Below are 15,256 nucleotides of genomic sequence, written 5' to 3' on the forward strand. Positions count from 1 at the left end.
TTTCTATAAAAAATAAATGATTTTCAAAATCAAAGAAAATGGCCCCATCTTTAACAAATATAGCCTTAGCTAGTTAAAAATGCGCATAAATTCTTGATTTTCAATCTAACTTAACTTGTAGGAATAGGACTTCATTCAAACAAGTAAATCGGCTTTATTTAAAGTATATTAATTGCACAAAAAAGACTATTATTTTTCATTGTTTTTCCCTCCAGGTGCTACGGTCTCCATTTCGCCTTCATTTATTTTTCTTATAATTATACGATATTAACGATTACGCCAACTCAATAATTAATAATAGCCATAATGTTATATATAATGATAACAATCAAATCTTGGCTCCATAAATAAAAAAAAAAACAAAAACAATTCAAAATAGAAAAATATATTAAATAAAAATTTTTAGTGGTATTGTTACAATTGTTACCATGTAGAACTACAGAATTATTTAAAACTGTATTAAAAGTTCAGAAAAACATCTATAATATTTGCTAACAAAACAGGGGTTCAGTTACATGGGGTCGGTGATCGTTATAATACAAAATTTCTATTTGAATAGTGTTGTGAGATCCCCTACCACACTCCCAAAGGACTCCGATCCCCCCATCCCAACCCATGTATTAGCGAAGTTACTTTGTGGTCGTTATAATACACAAGCTTTAGTTTACGAGATTTGGGGGCTTGAGTTGCACGAGAGTTCAGTTACATACAGATTCAGTGGCGCGCCACTCTAAGTGAACCTAGATTAACCCCAACTTTTTGGATATCTCTCTCACTATGACTCTGTTTGTGTGTCGTGTCAAAAACCAGTCTGGTTGAAAACGTTGAGTTTTCGTGCTGGTCACTTTTTTACACTGTGTAGGAATCAGTGGGGAATCCCCGCTCGTTTGGAAAGGTGCCAAGGACAGGCAAGTGATTCGTCTCTGTGTGTTTGTCCTCTCTCTGTTTGAGTGGAGTCTGTGTGTGTGTGTCGTCTCTGTGAATGTGTCATCTCTGTGGGTGTTTAGTTTCTGTGTGTGTGTGTTGTCTCTGTGTGTGGCCCCAGGGTTGGGGGGGGGGGGGGTGCGCCACTCTAAGTGAACCTAGATTAACCCCAACTTTTTGGATATCTCTCTCACTATGACTCTGTTTGTGTGTCGTGTCAAAAAACCAGTCTGGTGGAAAACGTGGAGTTTTCGTGCTGGTCACTTTTTTGCAATGTGTAGGAATCAGTGGGGGATCCCCGGTCGTTTGTAAAGGTGCCAATGACCGGCACGTGATTCGTCTCTTTGTGTCTGTCGTCTCTCTGTGTTTGTCCTCTCTCTGTTTGAGTGGACTCTGTGTGTGTGTGTGTGTCGTCTCTGTGAATGTGTCGTCTCTGTGCATGTGTCCTCTCTGTGGGTGTTTCGTATCTGTGTGGGTGTTGTCTCTGGGTGTGGCCCGGGGGGTGGGGGGGGGGTCCCACTCGTGGTAGGCTTTCGGTCCCTGTGGTCCCTGGAGGGGGGGGATCCCCTTCGTATACGTAATAATTCTCTTCGTTCTAAGTTTTAATTTTGCTCCTTACTTTCAGTTTAAAAAACTTTTTTTTAATTTATTGTATTATCGTTTTCTAAATAATGACAGTAAATCTAGTCCCAACTCCACGGAGAAATCCCGCCCTCCCCCCTCCAAAACCAAAAATGTATGTTACTTTTCGGTTTCATTTATTTATCGATGCGGATTTGTGCCAGTTTCACGATTGGTAGATTATTTGATGTTATTTTTGCTAATTTTTTGTTTAATGGAGTTATTTTCAAAATTATTTATTCCAAAATTATTTTTAACTACAATTGATGGGAGGAGGGGAGCGACGGGGTCTCCCTCCCCCCCCCCCCCCCCCCCCCCCCCCCACACCCTTTTTTAGGATGGCTGTTTTAGGTGTTTAGCACGTGTGTCAAAAAACGTGTTGAAAGAAAAAGTAGTGGTAAATTGAAATTATAGAAATTATAAAAATTACGTGCATCTTTTGTAACCTAACCTAACCGGATAACTTCAATTCAAAATCAACGGATTTTTTATATAATTTTTTTTTATATTATTTCATTTCTTTTCAATACCGTGCATATTTTGTATTTTCGGTTTTTTGCCGAAAATACAACATTTTGATTTTCGCCACTGCTATTAATATTTTGTATTTACGCCACTACTATTCTCCCTTTCCCACTGCTCTTTAAGAAAAAACATTAAAAAGACCGGCATGAACGGTATCTATAAAGGAACTTATTAGGTGGCAATTTAAAACCGCAATTTAAAAAAACTGGAGGATTGAATTTTCAATGTGGTGATATTTGGAAACTTTTTCTCTTTTGAGGATTTTTAGAGGAAAGACGTGATGATAAAGGTTCTCCCGTTGGATAATATAAGAACTAGGATCATTATACATATTTTAAAGTAAGAATTGTTTTCTTAACATGTCTCCTTATCAGGTGTCACAAGGCTAAACAAATACCTAAAGAAGAACAGTTTTTCAAATTGTATGCTGAGAATATTAAGTAAGCCAAATTATATGTCAATGCTTAATTTTTATTTAAAAAAAGAAATCCAAAAAACTGACGAATAATTCAAGGCTGGGGGAGGGAATAATACTAGGTACTGAAACTATGGTATGTTTGCTGCGTAAGAATCAATACAAGTCTTTATGAATACTTAATTTTCTGTTCTAGGGCTAGAAAAAATGACTTCCAAAACGAAGTAACCAACCTTATGAGGGCTTTAGGAATTTTTGATGATACTCTAGAAATTGAAGATGCACATTCCATAAGTTTTATCAATAAAGCGGCCGTAGATTTTTCACTAAGAGGATTGGAATATCGTCACATTATCCTATGTGTTACTCAACAACCAAAATCATTTTCAGAAAAAGACTATCAGACTATCAGCGAAGAATTGGAAAAAAAAGGCTTATATTTGACAAATGAATTTATTCAAAATTTAGAGCCTAATACGAAAGAATGGAAAATGTGTAGAACCTTTGACCTTGTAGAAGCAATAAGCAGGGCGATAGCAAGTGTAACTATTGCTTATATTGATGGGGATGTCTTGCTGAGTCAAATTGAAGAACAGTTCAAAAATATTTCTCCAGAAATTTGTCCAAATAATAATTATAAAAAAAATATGAAACGGGAGAAAAAATCAAAAAAGTGATGCAATAAATGGAGTAATGCAGTGATGCAGATTTAATGGATAGTTATTCAATGAAACCTTCATTTGTTAGGTTTCTTGAGTTCAGTGTTGATTTTGTCTTTTTTGTATTTTGTGCATATTTATTATTAGTCAAATTTTAAACCAAAATGTTAACGTGAAATTTGATACAATGTTTTAAAAGTTTCTGAATTCCCATATTTAAATAATAAAAGTTTTGATAACTTTATCACAGTTTCATTTGTCTTATGTTTGTTGTTTATTTAATGTAAAATAAGCTATTATTTTGCAATTTATAATTTTTTCATGAATATTTGTTTAAAAAAATTGAACTTATCACTTTTATCGATTACACCCAAGAAGTAAAGTTAAGTTGGTCATAATGAAATATACCAAAATATGAAGAAAATATAATACTTTATAGAAATAAAATTATGGTAACTAGAGCAGAAAATATAGGGAAAGAAGGCCGCCTAGTACACATTATATAAAATACCTAACCTAACCAACTCTATAAGTTAGATATTTAATTAAAATACACTTTTATAGTTGTTTATCTAAGTGAGACTAAACTACTTATTTCTGAATGCAGACAGAGAAACCGGTTTTAATCAGATCAAGAATTTGAGTGTGGTTGATATAATTGACAAGTACCAACAAAAATATTGATATTAATATTAATAATTAAAATATTCTGGGTACGTCATGGTGTTTGGTTTTTTCAAAGCAAAATACAGCAATATACACAGTATTCTCTTCAAAATTGCAACATACTCCAGCCTATTCAATACAAACAGTATTTTTAAAATAAAGTTTTTCTAGAATTTCTTAATAACCTTCCCTTCAATTATCTTGAACTGAAAGGGAAGGCTTCCTTCTTTCAACAACTTGCTTCTATTGAAGGCGATAGGTACTTGACACACCACCATACTTGACACATTTATTCCATGTTTGGCACAGTTCTAAGATTTGCTCCAGGCGGTGGGAAGTCTGCGACCCTTCAGTTAAGAGATGGCAGGACGAAACTTTACTTATGGTAATTTTTTATTTATTCGAAGTTTAGCGTCATTGCTTGTTGTAGGGTTTTTTTGGTTTTGGGTTTGATTAAACCATAATGTATTTTTAAATAGTGGAAAAAATAGTTGATCATTTTCAAACGTCTAGAACTTTAAAACGATCAACGAGAATTTTTTTTAAGCACAATTAAATGTTAGCCTAAAGATTAGGGGGCTGATTAGTGGGTGGTTTGCCTCACATACGAAATAATTTCCTTCGATTTTAAGTTTAATTTTGCTCTTTACTTTCCTTTAAAAAACTTGTGTCTTTTGTTTAAAAACAGGTAAACGTTCAACTGAAAATAAATGGGACAGCCCATAAACCAAACTATATTATTACTGAAATAAACGGAAATTTTCACGAACAAAATCTGAAGTAGAGTATTTTCCTTGCCTATTTATTTATAATCATAAATTAATTTAAAAAAAAAACAAAGTTTTCCCCAGGGAAGCAAGGAGCGAAGTTGAAACTTAAACGGACAAGAATTATTACTTCACAGCCTATTTAATATATATATCAATAAAACTAGGACAAATAAACTAACTAATTATGTTTCCCTATGCTTTTAGGATTATACAAAACTAGCGCTTTTCTGAAAACACAAAATTCAAGCATAAAAAAACAGGATTATTGATTTAAGAGTCAAAAGTGAGTATGTAGCCTGATAACACTAAACGAATCTATAAAGCTTTTCATAGTCTTACGCCAGTTGTGACATTAGTAACTTTCTGTATACAATTAAAATTTTCTTAAGAACATAAGCGTAAAACTAAATATTTTTTAATAACCGCGAAATAATTGAACAGCATACAGAAATATTGGATTGATTTATCAAGCAGCATTTTGCTCTCAGCAGCTATAACACCACTAGTGGGTAATATACAGTCTTAAATTGTAAGAAATATGCTTTAGTACGACTTGAAATGAAGATCAAATAAGACATAATATGAACTCTGGAAATCTGATTATTTCTCTCTATACAACAGTGAATTTCAAGCTATGACACAAATTCTAAGGCTAGTCTTTGTTCTAATACTATCAAGATGGCTTTACTTCGAACTTGTGTTCAAACTAATCATGACATGTCCTTTTCAGAACCAAAACGAGAGTCAGTCATTGAACTGAGCCATTGTGCAGAAGTGATACCAAATTAAACGTAAAAAAATAAAGCAAAATCCTAAAATGGATTCATGCTTTATCTCAAAAGGGATTAATCCGAAAATGGATAGATAGTATTTCTATTCGGTAAAAAGTGTCCTTAATTGGTTTGCATTTACTTTGCCAAAACTCCTATATTATTTTGTGTTTTCAGTAAAGCGCTAGTTTTGTATAATTCTTATATTCCTCGGAGAGGGTAGACTGTCAACCAAACGCGAATCATCATCATCAACGCAGAGCCAACCAGAAGGCACCCTCCTCACCAAATCCCCATAAATGTAGAAAATTCCATCCTCTATATAGTGAATTTCTACTATGTCATCTTTAGCAGTAACAGCTTCACTAGTGCTAAAAAGAAGAAATTCTTCCTCGGACTCATTCAAACTCCACGCATTGCATGCATTTTCCCCCTTGTGAACATAATCAGGGAAGTCGTATAAAAGAAATAAACAAATGAGAAACAGCATTACTTAATATTTTTCTATATATTCATAATTTTTGTGTCTAAAATTCACCTATTATTAAAATGATTTGAGTATTGGTCTCGTATGTAATAGTCAATTTGGTGGATATGGATTACCCTTTACTAATATTTTTTTCCCACCGAACTGTTTGAACATAAGAAAAGTATAGAGAACCAATTTTCAATTTCTGTATCGAACAATTTCTCAGTCACCATCTTTAATCATTCTTAAACAATACTGAAGAAAAAACCGCTGTTTATCAACATTAAATGATTAAGAAGGCTATTTTTTCATTGAAATGCACCTATTCAATATGATTTTCATGTCTAAAATTCATCTATTATTAAAATGATTTGAATATTGCTCTCGTATTTAATAGTCAATCTAATGGATATGGATTCCCGCTTATTAACATTTTTCCAAGGGCCAAACATTGGGTACATTTTTGCATTTTTTTAATAAAATGTGCTTTTACTTTTCAGAAATATGCACATCCCGGTTTAAAATACATCTGATTTTATTAATAATAATTGATTTTTTTTATAAAGTTGAATTCTAATTTTCGGAAATATGAACATCATAGTTTAAAAAACATCTGACTTTATTAATATCCTTGAATATTTTTAAATAAAGTTGGTTTTTTTTCATTGAAATACACCTTTTCAATATAATTTTCGCCTCTAAAATTGATCTACTATTAAAACGATTTGAATATTGTTCTCGTATGTAATAGTCAATCTGGTGGATATGGTTTACCCTTTACTAACATTTTTCCAAGGGGGGCACCACTGTTTATCGACATCAAATTATTAAGAAAGCTATTTTTTATTTGAAATACACATTTGCATTATAATTTTAGTGTTTAAAATTCATCAATTATTCAAATGATTTGAATATTGGTCTCGTAGGTAATAGTCAATTTGGTGGATTCGGATTACCCTTCACTAACATCTTTTTCCCACCGAACTGTTTGAACATAAGAAAAGTATAGGAAACCAATTTTCAATTTCTGTATCGAGCAATTTCTCAGTCACCATCTTTAATCATTCTTAAACAACACTGAAGAAAAAACCACTGTTTATCGACATTAAATTATTAAGAAGGCTATTTTTTCATTGAAATGCACCTTTTCAATGTAATTATCATGTCTAAAATTCATCTATTATTAAAATGATTTGTATATTTTTGGTGTAAAAAAGATTTATAGGCCCTTAATTTATGGGTCCGGCTATCTCGTAATGGCTATAAACTGCTAAAAATCTCTATATTGCAATAGCTTCTTAAATTGAAATATCTGAACCTTGTTTGACAATTTACTTCATTTTAAGGTTTTCTTTAGTTTCAAAATGTTTTTGATTTCATATTGATGAAGAATTTAAACACAGCTTCAACTAGTTATTTTATTGTTCGGCTTAGTTGAAAGGTCCATACCTCAGTCAAACTAAGAGATTTTATTTTGACATTGTTTGACAACTTACTTCTTAAAAAAAAATATATATGTCTAACATCGGTTGAACTATTCATTGCTGTTCTCTAGTTAATATATCTCTAGTTCAAAGTAGACTATTCTATGAATTAACATACACAGACATATATTATGAATGAGAGTAACGGTAAACTACATTCAATATTTAGATTAACCTATGTTATTAAAGAAATAGAAAAACAAGCAAATTTTTTCTCTCGCTTCCATGAAGACAGAACTATCACCCTGAATCCGTTGTATTAATCAGATAAAATATAATCATTTAATTCCCAGCGCTGGGAATTAAATGATAATATTTTATCTGATTAATATAACGGATTCAGGGTGATGGTTCTGTTTGCATGTAAGTGAGAGAAAACATTTGCTTGTTTTTTCTATTTCTCTAATAACATAGGCTAATCTAAATATTGAATGTAGTTTACCGTTACTCTCATTCATAATATATGTCTGTGTATGTTAATTCATAGAACTGTCTACTTCAAACTAGAGATATATTAACTAAAGAACAGCGATGAATAGTTCAACCGATGTAAGACTTTTTTTTAAGAAGTAAATTGTCAAACAATGTCAAAATGAAATCTCTTAGTTTGACTGAGGTATGGACCTTTCAACTATACCGAAAAAAAATAACTAGTTGAAGCTGTGTTTAAATTCTTCATCAATATGAAATCAAAAACATTTTGAAACTAAAGAAAACCTTAAAATGAAGTAAATTGTCAAACAAGGTTCAGATATTTCAATTTAAGAAGCTATTGCAATATAGAGATTTTTAGCAGTTTATAGCCATTACGAGATAGCCGGACCCATAAATTAAGGGCCTATAAATCTTTTTTACACCAAAAATATACAAATCATTTTAATAATAGATGAATTTTAGACATGATAATTACATTGAAAAGGTGCATTTCAATGAAAAAATAGCCTTTTTAATAATTTAATGGCGATAAACAGTCTGGTTTTTTTTTCTTCAGTAGTGTTTAAGAATGATTAAAGATGGTGACTGAGAAATTGCTCATGTTCAAACAGTTTTCTGGGAAAAAAATATTAGTAAAGGGTAATCCATATCCACCAAATTGACTATTACATACGAGACCAATACTCAAATCATTTTAATAAGGGATGAATTTTAGACACAAAAATTATGAATATATAGAAAAATATTAAGTAATGCTGTTTCTCATTTGTTTATTTCTTTTATAGGACATTCCTGATTATGTTGACGAAGGGGAGAATGCATGCAATGCGTGGAGTTTGAATGAGTCCGAGGAAGAATTTCTTCTTTTTAGCGCTAGTGAAGATGTTACTGCTAAAGATGACATAGTAGAAATTCACTATATAGAGGATGGAATTTCCTACATTTATGGGGATTTGGTGAGGAGGGTGCCTTCGGGTTGGCTCTGCGTTGAAGATTAAGAGCGTTTGGTTGACAGTCTACCCTCTCCGAGGAATATAAGAATACGAGAGGATTTATTTGATGATCTTCCACCTCTGAGGGACATCAGAATTCACGAGGTTGATGATGATGCTAAAGCTGATTTAATGCGTTCATCATCGGTGTCTCATATTGAAATGTTTAATATTGATGATGAGAGGTTGAAGATAATATCATATTTTTAAACATGGTCGTTAACGTTGATTTAACATTTGAATAAGAAATATCACCTATACCAAACTTCCTTAACAACTCTCCGAAACTATACATAGTTGAGAAAAAAAGCAACCATATGCCCAACATGCTGCCTAAGACCTCTGAGTTGTATTCTCTAAAATATTTATTTCTTCGCTAAAGATATCTCAAAAATACAGGATTCACCTATACCAACTTCCTTAACAACTGTCCGAAACTATACCTAGTAGAGGAAAACAGTACCCTTATTTTTATTATTAGTAAACAGTTGCAAACAAATAAAAGAGAATATTCAAAAAAGTCATTTAATTGCAATCTCCTGAATCATAGATCTCAGAAGCTCATTATGATATCTTTTATTATCAATAAACAATTTCAGTCAAATAAATGAAAATATTCAAAGAAATTGCTCTGATTCTTACATCACAGATGAACCAAATTTTATTAGAGCCATTATGGGACAGAGAACTATTCAACGTTTCACGAACGTCTTCAAACTCTATTGCATTTTCTATCCGTTTAAATTAGTCGATTAGAAAATATGCTCTGAAAATATATATTTTCGTTGTGTCTTAATTTTTGAAAATATGCTTTGAAAATAGAATGTTTTCGTTGTGTCTTAATTTTTATAGTGACAAAAATTCTTTTAATAGGGATTTTATTGCCGGATGTTTGCATGAATAGCTGAAGTACCTTAGGTTAGTAAATAGAAAAGTCATAATGAAGAAACATTTTAGGTCACGGAGAGACTTTTTAAAAAATGGATAACATTCTAAAGGACATATTTGATAATGTGAGGTAAAAAGTAATAGAATTAGATGTTCAAAGCATCTGCTTGTCCAAATCCCGAAAGATTAGGTCAGAAATTACGTTCTGTTAACATTTTTCTTACACATTTTTAACTCTTAATGGCGCCTCTATCATGAAAAATTGGGGGGTGTCAAAAAAGTTGGAAGGGTGGAGGGCCCTAAGAGGTTGGGTAGAGGTGACCCTTGGAGGTTGAGACCCTTGGTGCTTGCGGTCCTTGATGGTTCATACTCATAATCATCTCACTAATTCCATATTGTATACTTGTCTATTATATTGACCACAGTCGAGAAGTATTACCAGGTCATCTTGATGAGTCTATTACTTTCAGCATTTTTAGCGTTAAGTCACAAATTTTTATCTCTTTTATTGCATATTTTATATTGACAACACTGCTCGATGGTACTTGTGTATTATACAGAACACACTACGAGTAGTAAAGCTAGGTCATCTCTATGAGTCTATTACTTCCAACTTTTTTAGTATACTTGAATGTTAAAACATATTTTATATTGACAACGCTGCTTAAATGGTACTTGTGTATTAAAAGGAACACTGTCGAGAACCACCCAAATAAAAAATAATATGTATCTCATAATAGAGTTAGCATTCCCTTAGATGTCATACCTTTTTCGTTTCTACTTTCAAATCCCCTAGAACAATATAAGCAATGTCTGAAGGTAGAATTGTAACATCACTGATAACACAATACTTTGATTTCAGTAACATCCTGTTACATAAATTCAGGGTAAATTCATTGGAGGTCAATGATCATGTCCTGGTTGTATTCACTGAGCATGTTGCGCCACTCCCGTTAGTATTTCTGACTCCCTGATTGGCCTGGAAAGAGGCACGGGATATTGTTTGCCCAGTATTTCAACTCATTGGCTGTCTTCTTGTACTGACAGTATTCTAGCTCATTGTAGGTCAATGATCTTGTACGTGTAGCGGTATTACCTCTCCACCTACTCACGGTTGCGTGTTAATTATTTTTTTCGTCAGGGTGATCTTATTGCGAAATGGTCCAAAAATATCGAGAGAGGGTTCGTTTGAACGAAAACTACAGTTTTTTAGGGACCAAAAATATTGGATGGTAATTAGCCCCCTGTCAAGCCTTTTTCCCCAAAGGCCTCTGACAAAAATTTTTGGATATTCATTTTGTTTAGCATAGTTGAAAGATAATATAACTATGCCCCTGGAGATGACAAGACCCCCAACAGTACCTGGAGGAAGGAATGTCTTTTAAAAATATTCGTCTATTGTTTGCACTATGTAATTGTTATTTGGAAGTAAACGGACATTTTTGGGGTTGGGGAGGAACTATCTGGGGATTTTCGACATTAAAACTTAAATCGAACAGAAATTATTCCGTATATGAAAGGGGCTGTCCCCTCGTCATCGCCACGCTCTTTACGCAAAAGTCTGACTGTCTCACAGCTCTATTTTTTAAAACAATAAAAAAAACTTTAGCGTAAAGAGCGAGTCGTTGAGGAAGGGACAGCCCCTTTCATATACGGAATAATTTCTGTTCGTCTTAAGTTTTAATGTCGCTCCTTACTTTCCGTTAGAAAAAACTTTTCTTTAATACATCATAAGAGTCAACTTTTTTACGCTGATTACTAAAATATATAATATTCATTAAGTTTAATGTACCCATCAAAAGCTATGAGCCTGAGAAAATTTGCGTGATAATCGAGAAAGAGGGGGAAAATCTCCAAAAAAGTTAAGGAATCTTAATTAAAATCGTACCATCATATTCTGCATGTCTGGGAACCCCGCTGTAAAGGTTTCTAGCTCCCATCTGCAAAATGTGGAATTTTCTGTTTTTTGCCATAAGAAAGATCATGGTTGCGTGTTTATTGTATTTATTATTTTTTATTTTATTTTTATTTTATTTATTTTGTTATTTGAAGCCTTTTTCCCCAAAGGCATCTGGCAAAAATTTGGGATATTCATTTTGTTCAGCATAGTTGAAAAATAATATAACTATGCCTCTGGAGATGACAAGACCCCCACCAGTACCTGGGGGAAGGAATATATTTTTTTAAATTGTCAATTGTTTACACTACGTAATTGTTATTTGGAAGTAAATGGACGTTTTTCGGGTTGGGGAGGAATTATCTGGGGATTTTCCACAGGGAGAATTCTCCCTCGTAGGGAAGTTTTTCTGGGGATAAACTTACAAGGGGAAATTTTACACATGAGAATCTGCCAGAGCTTCTATAGGAAATTTGTCTTACTTTCTCTTTGCAGATTCAATTTTGCATTTAATGATGTTCCAGGGAACTTTACCTAGGGAAATTTTTAAGTGGTAAGGATTGACTGTAGAATTTCTTATGGAGGAGATATTTCTTGCGGGAGAAAATCTCTACGGGAGAGTTTTCTGTTGGAAAAACTCTATGGTGGAATTTTCCACAGATAAAATTCATGGTGGGGGAGTTTTCCACGGAAGAAATTTTTCATTGGAAAATATTCCGTTGGAGAAATTTTCTAATGGGAGGGCGAGATTTCCAGAAAAATGTTTCTACCGATGGGTTTTCCCAGCATAATTTGAAAAAAAAATTAAATCAAATTAAAGACGAGTCTTTTTTCAAATGAAAGTAGGCTAAAGAGAATTTTTCACGGCGGCATTATCTGGAAAAAAAAATACTTGGTGGAATTTTCCACTGGGAAATTTTATGCAGGAGGAACTTTCAATGGAGGAATTTTCTACCATGATGATATCTAAATAATGTCTGCTAATACCAAATTTAACGTAGTACGATTAAATGGTGTCTGTCATTATCAAGATTATCAAAATCTTGCCGAGTATTACCCATTTTTTGTATGATACTTTCAAAATGTTGTCTGATGTTATGAAACATATCACATATTATCAAAATATCGACTGGCTTAATAAGAATGCTTTATTATCAAGATTATCAAAATCTTGTCAAATTTTATCAAAAACCTACGTGATATTATCTTCTTCCAGAGAAATTAAAATAAATAACAGAGTCAAACTCAAAACGAGCAGAAACTAATATGAGTAGGGTTCAAAACCCCCTATGCTTTCTAAAAGACAGAATATAATTTGTACTTTACTAAAAAAATTCTTTTATATGTTTTCACTTTTATAACTTTAAGAAATCAAAAACTAATTAAGATATTAAGGAATAAATATCAGCATATGTATATTAAACTGACATTGAATTTATTTGACTTTTTTAGTAAAGTACAAATTATATTATTGCTTTTAGAAAGCACAGGGGTTTTGAACCCTACTCATATTAATTTCTGCTCGTTTTGAGTTTGACTCTGTTATTTATTTTGGTTTTTAATCGTTTTTAGTTTCATTTATTTATTGATTGTGATTTGTGGGAGTTGTAGGCTTGGTAAATTATTTGATTCTATTTTTCTTCATTTGTGGTTTAATGGAGTTCTTTACTTTTTTTGACAAACTTATTTTTTGGAAAAAGTTGTTTTTAATTGATGCCAAAACAGGTGCCCGGAAACAGATCACTGATAACACTTACATAAAATCAATTGAGGAATTGATTGCGCAATTAACTTGTTACGGTATTTTATCACTTAACATCAGTTGGAGCGTCCCAGAAACAATGCATTGATTGTCAAAAAGAACGACACGTTACTCGACTGAGCTAACAAGTCATTGATGATATTATGTTCTTAGAAATACATTCTAGAAAATCAATGTATTGTTTCTGAGACACATGCCAACTGATGTTAAGCGTGATAATATCGTAACAAGTTAATTGCGCAATCGATTTCTAATTGTATTTTTGGTAAGCATTATCAGTGATCTGTTTCCGTGCAGCTTTTTATGGCCTCATCCCGAGAATATGCCTACCACGGTCATTTGAGATGCTTGCTTGACAGGCATATTTTTTTGATGGTTCATGAAACTTGTTTCTATCTCCAAAACCTGTAATGAATACAACAGGGCGGATATCATTTTTTTAATTTGGTGGTCCTGAGCACATCGGCTTTCTAATACCAGGCTTGCGCATGAGTTTCAGTCCCAATATTCCCATCCAGGATCCCATATCCCCCGACAAGGCCCCGATAACCCCCACCCCCGATTTTGTTATAACTTCCAATTGTTTTTTTTTAATTATACTTTTTTAACTAAAATTTTTTAAACTTTTCCTCTGTCTTAAAATCACTGTAAATTTACCTAAGAAAAATTACTGGTGATACTTTAAAAATACAAAATGAGGATGATATGTCAGTCGTGATTTTTTCAATTATAAAAATAATTTTTGTAGTGATTTTTTTATTTAGTTTTATATTGAATTTTGAAACTGGAACTTTTTCAACTTTTTTTTCATGTCTTAAAATCACATTAAATATACTTATAGCAAAAAAAATCATATAAGATAGTTTGAAAAATACAAAATGAAAATGTTATAAATACGTCAATCGTGATTTTTCTATAAGAAAAATAATGTTTGTATTATCAAGATTATAAAAATCTTACATGATCTTATCAAAGTCTTGCATTTTATTACCAAATCATATTTAAATGTTAAAAAATCTTGTCTTGTATTTTTCAAAATCTTATCAGATTCCTTTATGAAAATCCTTTCCACTATTACCTAAATCTATCAAGTTATTATCAAAATCTAGAATTATGCTAGTAAAATTGTGTCTGGTATTATCAAAATATTATGAAGCAACACCAAAATCGTGTGTGATATTGTCAAAATTATACCCAAAATTATCAAATAGCTTGTGCGAAATTATCAAAATCCCACATGGTATAATGAGAATCCTCAATGATATTATCAAAACTTTACATAGTATCATCAAAATCTTGCAAGTTATTAAAAATTTTTGCATGGTATTATGAATTTTCTATATAATATTAACAATAATATTTTTTTTGTTAATATCAAAACGTGTCTGATATCGTCAAATCTGAAATGATTATATCTAAATCATGTCTGCCTTTACCAGCTTTAGCATAGTGTGATCAAATCGTGTCTGAAATAATCAAGATTATCAAAATATTTCCATGTATTGCCCAACTCCTGTATGATACTATCAAAATCTAGTCTGATATTATGAAACATCTCACACTACATTACCAATATCTCGACAGGTTTAATGCGAATCCTTTATGAGAATATCGAAACTGTACAAGATATTATCAAAATTATGCAAGGTATTAACAAAATCTTGCATGGCATTATCACTTAATCTAATAAGTTATTAACAAAGTATTTTCAGCTATAATCAAAACGTGTCTTCTATTACAAAAATCTACTATGTTCCTATCAAAATCTTATCTGTCCTTATCAAGATTATCAAAATCTTGTCAAATATTATCAAAACCTCACAAGATATTACCAAAGTCTTGCATGATATTACCAAATCCTTTTAAATATTACAAAATCTCGTCTTGCATTATCAAAGTCATGTGAGATATTATGAGAATCCTTTCTAGCAAAACCTAAACCTGTACAAGTTATTATCAAAAAATTAGAATGGTTTTAG

At 32.1% G+C, this 15,256-nt stretch overlaps 1 protein-coding gene across 1 annotated transcript; it reads left to right on the forward strand.

The window, feature by feature from the left end:
- The first annotated feature begins 2,279 nt into the window (after nt 1-2,279).
- On the forward strand, nt 2,280-3,388 carry LOC148941936 (uncharacterized). The gene is made up of 2 exons (XM_089102920.1): nt 2,280-2,409; nt 2,682-3,388. Exons 1-2 carry the CDS (start codon nt 2,351-2,353, stop codon nt 3,160-3,162), a joined length of 540 nt encoding a protein of 179 aa, XP_088959046.1. The 5' UTR covers nt 2,280-2,350; the 3' UTR covers nt 3,163-3,388.
- The last annotated feature ends 11,868 nt before the right edge of the window (nt 3,389-15,256 follow it).

Source organism: Artemia sp. Qi Xiang Cuo, chromosome 17 (genome assembly GCF_049724085.1).
Source record: "Artemia sp. Qi Xiang Cuo chromosome 17, ASM4972408v1, whole genome shotgun sequence".
Lineage (NCBI taxonomy): Eukaryota > Metazoa > Arthropoda > Branchiopoda > Anostraca > Artemiidae > Artemia > Artemia sp. Qi Xiang Cuo.

Coding starts and splice junctions, on each gene's coding strand:
- LOC148941936 (XM_089102920.1), top strand. CDS start 2,351: ATGATAAAGGTTCTCCCGTTGGATAATATAAGAACTAGGATCATTATA. Junction 2,410..2,681: donor ATCATTATACATATTTTAAA/GTAAGAATTGTT, acceptor TTTCTGTTCTAG/GGCTAGAAAAAATGACTTCC.